This window comes from Cordyceps militaris (assembly GCF_000225605.1).
Source record: "Cordyceps militaris CM01 unplaced genomic scaffold CCM_S00010, whole genome shotgun sequence".
In the NCBI taxonomy this organism is placed as follows: domain Eukaryota; kingdom Fungi; phylum Ascomycota; class Sordariomycetes; order Hypocreales; family Cordycipitaceae; genus Cordyceps; species Cordyceps militaris.
Window position 1 is genome coordinate 359,834 of NW_006271978.1, and position 15,035 is coordinate 374,868.

At 48.5% G+C, this 15,035-nt stretch overlaps 3 protein-coding genes across 3 annotated transcripts; 1 reads left to right on the forward strand and 2 right to left on the reverse strand.

Moving 5' to 3' along the window:
• Positions 1 to 294: 294 nt before the first annotated feature.
• CCM_09636 (uncharacterized protein) lies at positions 295 to 2,815 on the reverse strand (the record flags this gene model as incomplete). The annotated part of the gene is made up of 4 exons (XM_006674769.1): positions 295 to 448; positions 523 to 605; positions 1,033 to 1,277; positions 1,825 to 2,815. The coding sequence occupies 4 exons, from the start codon at positions 2,813 to 2,815 to the stop codon at positions 295 to 297; spliced, it is 1,473 nt and encodes a 490-aa protein (XP_006674832.1).
• Positions 2,816 to 6,171: 3,356 nt separating this feature from the next.
• CCM_09637 (Serine/threonine-protein kinase-like domain) lies at positions 6,172 to 7,684 on the forward strand (the record flags this gene model as incomplete). The annotated part of the gene is made up of 5 exons (XM_006674770.1): positions 6,172 to 6,284; positions 6,382 to 6,514; positions 6,574 to 6,640; positions 6,697 to 7,011; positions 7,062 to 7,684. The coding sequence occupies 5 exons, from the start codon at positions 6,172 to 6,174 to the stop codon at positions 7,682 to 7,684; spliced, it is 1,251 nt and encodes a 416-aa protein (XP_006674833.1).
• Positions 7,685 to 8,455: 771 nt separating this feature from the next.
• Positions 8,456 to 10,386, reverse strand: CCM_09638 (malate dehydrogenase; the record flags this gene model as incomplete). The annotated part of the gene is made up of 4 exons (XM_006674771.1): positions 8,456 to 9,105; positions 9,161 to 9,275; positions 9,604 to 9,609; positions 10,180 to 10,386. 4 exons carry the CDS (start codon positions 10,384 to 10,386, stop codon positions 8,456 to 8,458), a joined length of 978 nt encoding a protein of 325 aa, XP_006674834.1.
• Between the last annotated feature and the right edge of the window lie 4,649 nt (positions 10,387 to 15,035).

Consider the following 15,035-nt stretch of genomic DNA (forward strand, 5'->3'; position numbering starts at 1 on the left):
GGCGGGTGCAGCACTCACCATCCATCTGTACCTCCAAGCGCTCCAGGCCCACCTCGTGGCTGGCTTTAGCACCGGCCCGGCCCGAACCTGGCCACCAAGACTTGTTATCAAACCAAGAGGAGATCATGGCCATTCACCCAATAGTTTGATACGACTCTCCATATATACAAATTGCTCTGTGGAAGCCTAACGGATACCTGACCACTCGCTGGCCCGAGACGAAAGTAAGCCATGAGCCACAATTGTCTGAACTTTGCCAACGTTTCCAGAGCACACAAACACCCATCAATTTCCTCAGCTTAAGTAAAAAAAAGTACAACTCTTAGCAGAGCTCTCCTGATAGTACTTGCGCCTCCACTTAATCGTGCCGAACGAGGCCTTGATGCGATCGTGCGCATGGTCCATGAACGCTCCCACGTCAAACTCCTTCACCCACGAGGGTGCATCTCTGCAGGGGACAGATTGCATTCATCATCCAAGTAAGGCAAATGTCGCCACTGTTACGCGCTAGCAGTGGAACACGCTTCAGAATGTCCTCGACCTCGTCGAAACCCGTGCCCGCCAGGAGTCTCCCAATCATGATCCGCCCAGAGATGGTGGGTCACCTTCTTACGCGACGAAAATTCGAAAACCACTAATATTCGCAGTATATTCAATTATATAGGAATTTTTTATCGAACGAGATACGGTAAATCTTGCAGTGATGTCTCAAATCGTGAACCGTTACGTACAGTAGCAACCCCCATTATCCCGCTGGTAGAAACAATAGTTGCCACTTTCAGTGCACTATGCAAGTTAGTCAGAATTCTAGCCGGCTTGAAAGAAAGTATGGAGGCGTCGACTTACGATAGAACTGATTGGGCAGTGGCAAATAGCTCGGCATCTCCATCCGTCATTGTCTTGCCAGAAGAATTGGCATACCTGAGGGCCGGGATCACATCTCTGAGAGGGCGAAGTCAATATAACGCCATTCAAAAAGAAGAAAAGGAAGTAAAAAAGAAAGAAAAACAATGAAAAGCCTAGAATACTTACTCCAGGATATCCTGGACTCGCATATTCAGCAACATTACCACCATCTTTCGTCTCATCAATCGCTACTTCCTCAATGACAGTGACACCCCGGAAGCCTTTGTTGCAATGCTTGCCCTCTTGACGTTGGTCAAACCCCTGCAGCTGAGGTTCAACAGGCACTGCAACGGCTCTGGCAACCGACGCAAATCCGAAACAAATGTTGTAAAAGATGGCAGACTTCATTTTCTTAACCGTCGTGTAGATTACTGAGTAATGATGGGAGACAACAGTGTTGGACCAGGAGAGCGAATTTAGGTACACATTTCCTTCTACCGCACAGCCTTTTTTGGAGGATTAGATGTGATTCATTTATGCAACCGAGAAGGCGTACTGTTGTGATATACGGTGTTGCCCGTTGCTCGCGGATTTGCTGCATGCCACGATTCCCCGCCTCTGTTGATCCTTCAGCGGTCCATGAGGAAGGCTAGGGAAATGATCAGCTTATTACAGTCACCAATGCGTGATGAAAGACATACTGGCGGCTTTGCGTGTCCGAGTGGAGCTCCGGTGCAGAAATTGTCATAAACTATCTGAAAATCTGATATCAAGTGTGGTCGAGCCTGACAAGTGCGGTGCGGACAGGTGCCATCCAGCTACACTATCGACCGAGCAGCAAAAACCAGGTTAACAAGGACATCAATTTAGTAAATGTTTTTTGTACCATAGGGGAGGCGCTACGGTTACCTATCTCCTCGCGCATAGTGGCCTATTTCGGGCCAAAAACTTGTATCACGGGCTCATGCCGAATCACACCAGGCGAGTTTTGCAGCAGTTGCTTGACCGCCGAATGCCTCTCATCCGCGATGAAGAGCATGTTGTCCATCATTTTCCGGACGGTCTCGCCAAGACGTGCATCTCCCGCAGTATCCGCCCCTTTGGCAATTTGTTCCAGTCTCTTCAGCCAGAAAACCCACCTCTCAGGGCTAAAACCGGTCGGTGTGGCGCTGCCGCATAACGGGTCGTCGCGGAAGAGCTCACCGAGGCTGCAGGCGTCGCTCTTCCACCGGGCGTCGGCCAGCTGGACGATCTTGTGCCCGCAATGGCACAGCCAAGAGTTGACGGCCGGCAGGAGCGCAGCGACAGTGACGTCCTGCGGGAGCCTGGACGGATCTTCTCCATGCTCCTCCCCGGACGCCCCCAGCGGGCGCGGGGTCTCGAGCGCATCGCATAGCAGAGCGAGGCCGACACCGCTCAGCCTGTCCTGGCAGACACCGACGGACGCCAGTTTTGCCAAGAAGGTGACAAAGCTGAGAAGGTTGCTTGCGCTCATCATTGGCCAGTCCTGGAGCCAAAATCCAGTCATGTCTGGGACCAAAAAGGGCAGATCGGTCCAAATGATCCCATCAGAAGTCGTCGCCTCGGTTATGACGCTGGCGTCTGCGGGAGAAGGTCTGCGTAGTGAACCCAACTCTCTAGCCTGAATAATCTGGACCACAAGTCGGTCCAGCATAGGGTTCTGAGCGGTAGTATTCTTCGCAGCATGGTAGTAGGTGAACCAGAGATCGTGCAAGTCAATCTCGAACTCGCTCGCTGGCTTCTCAGAACTCGAGTATCGATGGTGTATGTTCTCTATAGAGCCGGCAGACTCCAAGAGCCGGTTGTTATCCCCCTCAGCTCGCGCTATCTCGGCAACCGAGCGTCGCAGCATGTTGGACAGAGTCAAACGAGTCACCGGGCTTGATGCCTTGAGCCGCTCGCTTTGGCCGCGTTCGGGACCCTTCTCATCTTCGGGCGCGGCTTGCATTCTCACAAGGGAGGCACGGAGTGCAGATGTCTTGGAGAAAGAAATGTTTATTAGGATGGTAAGGCTCGGGCTGATACTGTGTGTTTTATGAAATTGTGGCTGCTAGACACGCCTCCTTACCCCGCCTGAGATTGGAAGCCGTGTGACACTACCCCGTCACTGCAGTTCGGCGTGAGTTTTACAATGTCGCAACATATAGCCAATTTACGCGTCAAATGACAAACATGAGAAAATCAGGCTCGGGTATGCGGCAACTAACTCTGAGCCGGTGTTGATCTGTGTCTCTATCACAGCTATAAAAACAACCCTATCCACATGTGGTGGTGCATGATCTCCCCGACTTAATCATGGACAAAGAAGTTCAAGAGAAAATTTCGAACTGCTCTTAAAAATGAGACTTACAACTATCACTTCGCTCTTTATCGCCATTTTTCAAATTGTTGGTGCCCAGTCCGGCTGTGAAAATCAGTGAGTGACATAGGAGCTACGAACGACCCTTGTCTTGCATGTCTGACAACTTATTCTAGCGCCGATCCAGACTCGGGGTTCGGCAACTACTGCTATTGCAGCTCCAACGGTACGCGAAACAATGGAATAAATTAATGAGATTCTTTGTGGCTAAAGATAAGTAGGCAAATGTTATGGACATGGCGTTAAGGATGGTATGCATGTTTGCGACCCTGTTGGTCGGGAAGTTCCTTGCCCATAGGACTTATGAAAGTGAAGCTTATCCTTAATCTACAATACGCTCTATTTCTTGATTCCATAATAATATGAGCACCACCACCAGGCTATTCGTATACCTTGTAGACCTTGCGAACAAGGACTGGTGTGGCTTAGCAGATCACCATGGCCGCTACCTCATTGTAGGTGGTGTGAACCTTGAAAGCCTTGGTGAACGCCAGGTGGACAATGTTCCCTACTAATCTACTCCGATTCCGGCCAGTTTAAACGTACCGGCTGGTCCATACGTATGAAGGGAAAATGGTAGCTTCCCTAGCGGCAGCGCTTTGCCCTTCGAACAGGTGGTAGATTTGGACACGAACAATCTTCCGATTTTAAGATTGCGGGCGTTGGAGTGTCTGTTCAACTCGATCCACAACGAGAACGAGATATAAGAGTTGATAGCTTGGTCACAAGGCTAGAGATGCAGTTGCTTGTGCTCCCCTGATGTTGGCTTCCTTCATCTACACATGCATCAAGCCTCGGCATTCATACACAGCGATCCTAGCCTCTGCAATGGATATAAAAAGGTGTAAAAATATCAGGCTAAATATTTCCATTTGCAAGAGATGTGGATCTGCGTTTTAGGCGACTACAAGGCACCAAAGCAGCTAGCTAGTTGGAATTATTGAGGCCCAGAGTGTCGGGCAAGGTTCGGCACTCAACAGTTGCTCACCGAGAGCTCCCATTCCGCGGCGAATTTGCCAGCAGTGGTATTGTTCAGTAGACAGGAAACGGCGCCGAACTAGTTAAAAGTAAGGCTGAGGTTCCTGCAGATTTACAAGGCTCGCAGCAAACACTAGCCCGTCTGCAGCCTTGCAGCACTTCGGGTCCTCGGATGTTTCGTAGACAGAAGAAAACCAGTCCGCAAGATGAACAAATTATCTATGTCGCTTGATACAGAGAGTCACGCATTCAACTAGGCCTTCGTCGCTTTCGATGAGTGTACGAAAACTGAAGTGCTATATTCGTGCAACGCGACGGCTTTGCCCACCAGATGCGTCTTCGCACACTTGCCACAGCAGGTTCAACAGGGAACTGGATACACAGACCCGACGCAGTGGGAAATTGAGATCGTTCAGGCCACAGACTGTCCGGCCACGGGAGCCAATGTGAGCATTCCCGTCGCGACCAGTGCCACCTGTGTCAGCGTTGGCATCTTGCTTCTCCCTGTTCGGCGTGTCGGCGCACAGTACAGGTTGCCAGCTTACAAGAGCTTCTCAAAAGCAGCATCCAGCCGTGTGTCAGTGATGTTGCGTCGTCAACAGAGAGGCACGGGCCGATCGTGACACGGCTAACTTCCGTCCAGACCAAGTTATGAACGATGCCGGTTCTCGGCAATGTCCTACTTGAAGGTGTGATTAATGTAGCGTGAAAAGAGGTATCCTTCCCTTTTCCGCCACCAGCATGGCATCGACCCTCTGTGCAACACACTGCGCTCACAATAGATTGAGAAGTAGGCTCTCATCGGCCGGTAAGGGAATGCACGACATCTTTGAACACGACCAAGACTGATTTGTCTCTCGTTGGTGGTCTCGGAGGCTCAATTGGGCAGGCCACAAGAACGAGGCTCGGCGCACTGGGTAGGCTGTGCAGTATCACCTTCCAGTCCGGGAAGCTGGGGAGATGTCCATTATTGACTCGTGACGAACAATGCTGGTCTTTTCATGCGCCGAGCTTAGGAGCAGCAAGCACAAATTGACTTCCTCGACGAGGATAGCGTGGACAAAAGAGGGGACATGATTCGAATTGGGGCAGCTCGGAAAGAGAGGCCGGGATTGGAAAGGGGACGATGAATATAACTAGCACGGACGACAAGTAGACCTCTGTGACGAGAATTGTCAGCAGAGGCTGGGCGGCAAAGTCTCCGGAGCGGCCAATGAGAGCTCCCAGTGAGGTGACGGGTGTGAGGTTGGGCGGGTAGGGGCAGGGTGATGTGATCCTGGATTGAGATCGGCCGTGGTGTGATGATGACGAGTGGACGGATGGAAATGATTGTGAGCGATATAAATGATATTAGGATTAATATTGGATTCGGCGTGTGGTTGGTGAGGGCATGTATGCTTGCAAACGGGGAGCTCGTGTTTGATGAGGACGGTTAGGTGTTCTTGAGGCTCTCTTTCAGGGCACTTTGAGGCCTCTTTGGCGCTGTAGCCTCGTTGTTCTCGCCTTCCAGGGGACTTTTATAGTGGATGCAGCGCCAGGAACCCCGCTGGCAGCCCCTGTCGAGGACCAGCCAATGCGAGGAATTGACGAGCTTTTTATTTTAGTGGGTTTCCCGCCGGTGATAACCCCTCATTGGCCCCCCCAAGACCATCATCATCCTCTAGCCGCCCGCCCACCATTGCTCCTGCCAGCTTGTCGACTCCATATATATATATATATAATCTTGCTATCAACCACCATCCCATCTGTTCATCTACTCTTGCTCGTCCCGGCTTCATCTTATCTTGCGCCAGAGTCATCAGCTTCCCATCATCACTAGATCCCGTTGGCCTCGCTGCAGATACGCTGTTTCTCCCGCACGCACCGCGCCTGCCGCTCGCCGTTTGCCGTTTGAGCCTTTTCTGCCCCGCATTCCGTTATTTTTGTGCCCGCGCCCTCCTCGCCTGTACGCTCAGAATCTCGCCGCCATGGGCGATCTCCAGGGACGCAAGGTCTTCAAGGTCTTTAACCAGGATTTCATTGTCGACGAACGCTACACTGTGACAAAGGAGGTCGGACAGGGTGCTTACGGCATCGTCTGGTGAGTCGTGCGCCGGCGTCGTGGCCAACGAGCTACCCCGCGCCATCCTCGTTTACCCGTGAAGCCACGGCTAACCGTCGCGCTTCGTGCTTTGTAGTGCCGCCGTTAATAACCAAACCTCGGAGGGTGTCGCCATCAAAAAAGTCACCAATGTCTTCTCCAAAAAGATTCTCGCCAAGCGGGCGCTGCGCGAGATAAAGCTGCTCCAGCACTTTCGCGGCCACCGTAATGTGCGCTCACCCGTCGTGCCCCGATACCCTGCACGCAGCCTAGCTAATCGCTTGGCCAGATTACTTGCCTCTACGACATGGACATTCCACGGCCGAATGATTTCAATGAAACCTATTTATACGAAGGTCAGCCCAGCTACCTACCTGAATACATTGTACAAGCCCATGCTAACACTTGGCAGAGCTCATGGAATGCGATTTGGCTGCCATTATCCGCTCAGGCCAGCCCTTGACCGACGCGCACTTCCAGTCCTTCATCTACCAGATCCTTTGCGGTCTCAAGTACATCCACTCGGCCAACGTGCTGCACCGTGACTTGAAACCAGGCAACCTGCTTGTCAACGCCGACTGCGAGCTCAAGATTTGCGATTTTGGTCTTGCCCGCGGCTTCTCTGTCGACCCCCAGGAGAATGCTGGCTATATGACAGAATACGTAGCCACCCGATGGTACCGTGCGCCCGAAATCATGCTCAGCTTCCAGAGCTATACCAAAGCTAGTACGTCAGGGCTCATTGCATTGTGAAAGCCCTCACGCTAACCCAAGTAGTTGACGTGTGGTCGGTCGGTTGCATTCTCGCTGAACTTCTCGGCGGTCGTCCATTCTTTAAGGGTCGTGACTACGTCGACCAGCTCAACCAGATTCTTCACATTCTCGGCACCCCCAACGAGGAGACGCTTTCCCGCATTGGCTCACCCCGGGCCCAGGAATACGTCCGCAACCTGCCGTTCATGCCCAAGCGATCCTTCCCTAGCCTCTTCCCCAACGCGAACCCCGACGCCCTGGACCTGCTCGACAAGATGTTGGCCTTTGATCCCTCGGCGCGCATTAGCGTGGAACAGGCGCTGGAGCACCCGTACCTGCACATCTGGCACGATGCCTCGGACGAGCCCGACTGCCCCACGACGTTTAACTTTGACTTTGAGGTCGTCGAGGAGGTGCCCGAAATGCGTCGTATGATCCTTGACGAGGTGGCGCGCTTTCGCCAGATGGTGCGCACTGTGCCCACCGCCGGCCCCGCCCTGACACAGATGCAGCAGCAGCAGCAGGTGCCCATGCCTCAAGGCTCGACGCAGTGGAAGTCGGAGGACCCCCGGCCGCAAGAGTACATGGGCGGCGCGAACGGTCTGGAGCAGGATTTGGCTGGTGGTCTGGACGCCAGCATGAGATAGATGGTACACGGCACGTGCCAATCAAGTTGCGATGGGCTATGGGCGTTGGGCCCTGTATACTGTCAGGGTTGTGTAGCAGCCAAGAAAAAGGTCGACTGCGTGTTGGATTTCTAATGACCAATGATTACATAGGAACTAAGAATATCTTGGAGAAGAAAGTCAAGGTGACATGGATGCCGGTGCAATCTCCGTAGCCGCCTCGGACGGGAAGAATTGGGGCCTTGGATGGTAGGTCACGCCAGGTGGCCGGCATTGTGACAAGCAGCGAATGGCGGACATTTGCCAAGAGATGTATTCCAAAAATGATGTGGGCGCATGGTGCCAAGTTGCAGGGTTGTTGGCGGTATTATAACGGGTTGCATGTTATTGGGGGTGGTATTGGCGCCGTGTTTTACTGCGACGACGTGCCAGCCATGGAACTGAATTGCAACACGACAGGCAAAATGAAGAAGTCGGTGTAAGCGAGATTAGATAGATACTTGATCAAAAAAAATGATATTTCCATGTAAAGCTTTTTAACGATTGAAAAGGTCATCTCCATGATAAAGATGAAGACGGCGTGAGAAACAATGTAAACCTTTCTATGCCAAACGAGCCGTGTAATGCGAATATAAAAACAAGAAAACAATAAACTGATGGCCGCACCCCAAATTTTAAGCTCGACCATGAAAAAGACGAGAAGCAACATTAAAGGTATCTAGCGAGTGCAATGAAAAGAAAGATGACAAGGGAAGCAAGTCTATCAGCAGCGGTGACGGCATCAAGGCAGGCTTAGCCGTAGAACCAGTAAGTAGCAGTGTAGCTAGTGCTGTCGCCGCCAGCGCCGTTGACACAGCCATGCGAGTTTCCGCCGGCAGTGAGGACGCGGTAGACAAACTTGGCCGGGCCGACGGCGGCGTCGGTGGCGCTCAGCTTGAGCCAGGCGACGGCGCCGGTGCCATCGGGGCCGGCGGAGGCCTCGACGGGGGCGTCAACGGCCTCGTCCTTTCTGGAGGTGAGGAAGATGCTGCCGTTGTCGAGGTAAAAGGCGGGGACGCCCTTGTCGGTGAAGAAGTGGTGGCCAATGTAGGCGAGGGGCTCGTTGACGCCGTCGACGACGAGGCCGGCGGGCGGGGCGAGGAAGGGCTCGGTGAGGGAGGCGCCGGGGTGGGCCGGGTCGGCGCGGTCCAGGCGGTTGTCGAGGTTGAGCGGGACGGGGTGGGTGGCGAGCACGTCGGCGGGCAGCTGGGCGAACTGGGCCGCGGAGGCGAGCGAGCGCGGGCCCTGCTTGGGGTAGAGCGGACGGGCGTCGTAGAGCACGGCGAGAGCGCCGGTCGCGGTCGGGGTGGCGCCGGCGGCGGCGCAGGTGTAGTTTTGGATGCCGAAGCCGAGGGCAATGTGCAGCAGCTTGAGGCCGTCCGGAGGGTTGGTGAGTTCCTTGGCTGTGGCTGTGTTAGTCGGGGGGGAGTCAATTGGGGAAAGCAGCAAAGGACGTACCGCCGCCGGTGAGAGGCAGAGTAGGTGTCGCGGGCTTCGGCGCGGCGCAGGCGGCTGGGGCGGCGAGCACAGAGGATGCCAGAGAGGCGAGCAGCAGCAGAGACTTGGAGAGCATCTTTGCACGAGGGAAGGAAGAAGAGACGAAAAGAAAAAAAAAAGTGTAAAAAAAGAAGAAGAGAAGAAGAAAAGAACAAGGGAGGGAAGCAATGTATGTCTTGGATGTTGAACGGGTTTGAAGATCAGAGGCCGGATTGGGAGAGGATTGTCTCGGGTATAAGTTATATAGATGGAGTTGTTGGTGGGTGGTGGGTGGTGTATACAGATAGAGTGAGAGGAAACCTGGTCGACGGGATGGGATGTTGGCAAGCGAATTGGTAGAAGGCGTTATTTTTTTGGGGGAGTTTCCCAGAATAGAAACCGACTTGCTGCAGGGTTGTGATAACGTGGTACTAGGGATGGGCTGTATGGTTGGTGTGGGTTTGTTGCTGTTGTACTCCGCCAGGGCGCTTGCAGATGAAAATAAAAAAAACGGTCTGGGCGACGCTTTGTGGTTTCTAGGTTGGTGCGAGCTATGGTCGTTTTTTTTTTGTCGACAGCACAAACGGTTTTAGAAGAAGCGACTGTGGTGGTTGGTTCTTTGGAGGAGGCTGGGGAAAGTTTGGCTTTATATCTATCGCTATCGCCCCTTCAACGTGGGGGGTCACGGACACAACGACACGAAACCAGACGTTTGGGATAGACTTTATTCGACGGAAAGGAGTTGTCCCCTGCAGCCAGCCTCTTTTTTCCTTTTTTATTTTTTAATAATTAGTTAGCTCAGCTTCCCTTCTGACGTGACCGGGGGGGGGCTAAGCGGGCGGGGAGGCTTGCCCAGGAGCTTATATGACGGGCGGTAAACTTGCTGATGTGGGCTTTGGGGCTGCTGACTGGTACACTAGCATCGATGAGGAAAGGACGTTTTTTTCTGTCTGTGTGTTGGTGCGGCTGGGGTTGGAACCAGCCCCCTGTGCAAGACAGACGTTCTTCCAACTGTGATTATGAGAAGGCAATGATGGAGGGATGGGACGTATTGTCCATGTATCCGGTAGTGGTGCTTGCATGGGTGCTGCACGACGCGAGACACCACGAGGCTCGATTATATCCGGCCAACCGGTTCCACACAGGGGGGATTGCTGGGCGAACAAACGACAAAACGTTTGGGAACAAGGCTGCGTTGTCTTGGTCATGGCGAACCCCCCGTCATCACACACTCCCCCCCAGGTTTTATGTCGAACACACACACACCCATTACGTCTCCGGATCAGCAATCGGGTCTGCTGCCCGTCAGATTGAGACAACCCAGGGATTGTGGTGTGGCGGGGACGAGAAATTGCTGAGTGACTTTTTAAAAAAATCACCCTTGCCCTGTCCCATGATACCGCATTCTCTCTCTTACTTTTATTTGCAAAATATAAAATATCCTACTCGTCCATCTCCCCCACGCCCCCCCCGCCATCTTACACCACATGTGCCACCTACGGGCGCTTAATTCACAACAGTTTATTAGCTTACCGGCCCCAAATATAGATTTTTACTTTCCCCGCTGGTCCTTGTTGGCTTGTGGTGTTGACTAGTGCCGGCGGCTAAAAAGCTCCCGGTGCAAGTGTCGCTGAAGAAAATGCCCAGCCGTCGGAACCACCAACCCCCCATGACCCCTGTGGAAAGACCCGAGACAAGTTGCTCATCCGGGTTTCTCGGTAAGCTACATTTTTTTGCTGCTGTTGACCCCGGAAACCACGTTGCTTACAACTCGCCAAGGCCTGGCACCTCTTTTTCTTCTTCGTTTTTCTTGCCTGTTTCAGACTGCTGGGCACGCCCGATGAGCAAATCTGCACGAGGGCCAAAGCTAAAACAGTTCCTTTCCCCGAGACGAGCCACACCAAAGAGGTTCTGAAACGCCGTCTTCTCCGGCCTTGCTCTGCCCTATTGTGGCTCAGCTGCCCACCGTTCGGCCGGGTCGGACAGACCCGCGCGTGCATCGTACGGATTTGGACAGGCGAGCAGAGAAATCTGATAACTACCGCAGCCGTGCCTCCGTGACGAAGCAATTTTTTTTACACATCTTTTTTTTCAGGCACCGTCTGTTCAATTCCCCCGGTCGGCACGCTGCTGGGCCCAACTCAGCCCTGCGCTGTCTTCGGCAACCGGGCCACGGTGCTCTTCCGATTTCTGCGTTTTACAAAGTAAAACTTTCTTTTTCTTTCTTCCCTCCTGATGTGAGCTGTTCGAAACTGGTTTCACCGCGACGAGGTTGAAAAAAAAAAAAAAACAATCCGCGTTTCGCAACGTTTTAGGGCGAACGCATTGACCGGCCCCCCTCTCCCCCAAAGGCTCGGCGTCTTTGTTCTAGTGCGGCGGATGGTTCGTCAATGGGAACCGAGCTAGCTGGAGGGGATGGGAGCAAAATATGAAACTGGGGCAGAGTTGGCCGAGATGGCTCGATTTTGATGCGCATCGCCTCATCGAGCGAGGGGGGAGGGATGCAAAGGCTGTGCTTCACCTTCAGCTTGTCGCAGCCTGATGGCCATGGGGGTTTGGCAGAGCCAGCGGTTTGCGTGGTAGCCAAGGTACAACAAGACTCGGGCGTTTCATGTTGGCTGCTGCCCTGGGGCCAAGAAATCAATCATGTGCGCTCGGTCTGTAGCAGAAGCGCACACCGAGACGTCGGCGGCGCCCGGCCGGTGTCGAGCCGAGGGAACTGCTTCGCATAAAAAGCGAGGCGAATAGTTAGGGTAGGTTGATCGGCGGTAGACGTTGGAAGAGTACAGTCGTGCAACTCGCGGACTCCGTGCTTGAGGACAGCAGCGGACTGGAACTTTGCAACCTTGATATTTTCTTGCTTCCGCGGGCCATGCAACCTACTATCCTATCCAGGTAGCCTAAATTACAGAATCTTTAAGGACAAGACTTGGGGAAACCCTAGGTGAATGGCCCGACTGGGGGAATTTCGTCTGCGAATGAGCACAGAACTCCAGACCGGAGGCGGCTGGCTTCAGTAGAATATCCATTGAGCTGAGCAGGACGGGGCTTTGAAATTTGAGAATGCCTTATTAGATGGGAAGTTGCTGGAATATTATTAAAGCAAAGGATTGAGTACATTTATTAGCCACATAACACACACCCGTTATACCACATACGCACAGAGGGAGACAGCTGCGTGCGTTAGAAGGGAAAGCTACATAATATTGGAAAATTGTGGTGCAAGGCAAAGGCACTTTCCCGCGCCAATTCTGCACATTATTGGTAAAAGTTGCATATGGGCTGCATCAACAACCATGTCCAAGGCACTGCTGCCTTGATAGTGAGCCTTTGTCAGTTTCCATTCAGGTGAGCACAAATATTCGGTCTTTGCCTTGGGCAGCCTTCTCCCCTCACTCATCTCCCACAAGCCCAAGAGCGAGCCAACAAAACCTCTCATTGTAAGTACTAGCTTCGGACGAATATGACGAGGATGTCTAACAGCAGTGTGGCAGAGCTCGTCGTCAAGGTCATCAACATGTCGTCCAATGAAGACTCGGCAAAGCGGACCGGGGCGTTCGAAGACCAGGCGACAGCATTCGCGATGGGACTTGGTAAAATGGCCGACAGCGCAGTTAAGCAAGGAAATATATCGAGGGTCAAGAGGGGGGCGGCGTCGGCCTTTGCGGTGGCTTCTAACTCTACAACACCTCAAGTAATCACCCAAGGCTACAGCTCTCAGCAGAACCGCAGCGCCACGGGATCTGTCCTCAAGGACTATCAAGAGGAAAAGTAGCCAATACCAGAGCGTACAAGTCTATATGTTGACCCTATGCAAGCAGGCAACTTAAAGCTGGCCTCTTATTGGCCAGCGCGTGGGCAGGAGACCCACTTTTAAGGGCTATAAACCTATTAATCCTAGCTATTAAGGAAGGTAGTATTTATATTAGAGTTATCTAGATTATCTTAATTATTAAGAACTAAATTAATATTATTATTATTTTTATTATTATTTAAATATACCTTAATTTTAATACTAATTAATAGTTATTAAAAACTATAAATAGTTAAGATAAAGAAAAGGTAGATTAATTATAATTTCTTTTATATTATTTAAGGTAAAAGATTATTATTTACTATAATCTATAAAGATTATTTACTTTATTATTTATTATAAAAAAACTTCTTTTAAAGAACTTAATTAAAGTATTTATTACTAAATTAATAATCTATATTTAACCTAAGACCTTCTTAAAAGGATTTATTAATAGAATAAGCCTAATTCCTACTATTTATTAGTATTAAAAATAATAATAAATATACTTTCTATTAAATCTAGAAGCTAAAAAATAAAAATAATAAATAACTTAAAAAGATTTTTAAGATCTTTATTCTTAATAGATAATAATAACTAAGACTATTAAAGAGTTTATTAAGAATATAAAACCTTAAGATATTTATTACTAAGCTAGTCTTAAAGAATAGTAAATAAGCTAAAGATAGAAAATATAAGTACTATAAAGCTATTATTATTAGATTAATTCTATAGTATAATAAAAGCTATAATAAAAAGATAAATAGAGAACTAACTATTAAAAATTAACCTAAATATAATAATAAAGAGGGATTTAAATAATATAACTATATAGATATAGTTATATCTTAAAATATTAAGATAGAAATATTAATTCCTTAATAAAACTCTTCTTATTTTTTAAAAAGAGTTTAAAAAGTAGTAGCTAGCTATATTTAGTAGGCTTAGCTAATATATTAAAAGGGAACTTTATAATTTTCTTTAAAGTAGAGGTATCTATATACTAATTAGACTAGGTATTAAGATATAAAACTAACTAGTAAAACTATTAAAAATAAAGAGGCTATTAAAATAGCTAGGAAAGAATAAGGATTACCTAAATTATATTAAAATACTATTATTAGGACCAACAAGGTATATATAGGGTAAGAGGTAAAGTTATTATATTATATAACTTCTATCTAGTTATATAGTATAGGTAAGTACTAGATATACTAGGTAATAGGAGATTATTCTTCTAGCTTTAAAGCTACCTATTATTACTCCTACTTAATCTATATTAACTAAGAAAAATAACTAGAAATAACTATAAAGAATAAAAATAATAACTATAAAGAATAAAATAATAACTATAAAGAAAAGTAGTAACTACTATAGCTATTATAATATACTATAATAATAGCCTAATTCTCTTACTTACTAATAGGTATAATAATACCTATTAGTATACCTAAGTTACCTTTTTCTTCTAGGTATAAGGTAGCTTATAGTTATACTAAGTATAAAATAGCTTATAGTTATATTAGGTATAAGGTAGCTTATTATTATATAAGGGGCCTTATTACTATATAAAGGGCTTTATAACTACTATATTTTCTACTTTTTACTTATAAGGTAATTTAACTTAAAAACCTATATAAATAAATTTTATAGAAAATAAAAGTTATACTATAAACTATATTTAATAAAGGCGCCTTATCTTAAAGGCTATAGAATATATAAAGGATTACTAGCTAAGGTATATTAGGTACTATACTAGTATTATACTAGTACTAAGTATACTATACTAATACTATACTAATACTATATTAGTACTAAGTATACTATACTAGTATTATACTAGTACTAAATATACTAATTAACTATAATAATCTTAAGAATAATAGAATAGTAATAAACTTATAAAAGCTTAGGCTTTTATAAGATTATAACTATAAAGAAGTCTTAATAGTTATAAGACTTATAAAGCCTTATAACTTATAACTATAAAAGGCTTATTATAATACCTTTAAAAGGTAATATCTTAAAGATATAGTATTAGTTAGCTTATAATAGTCTTAAAAG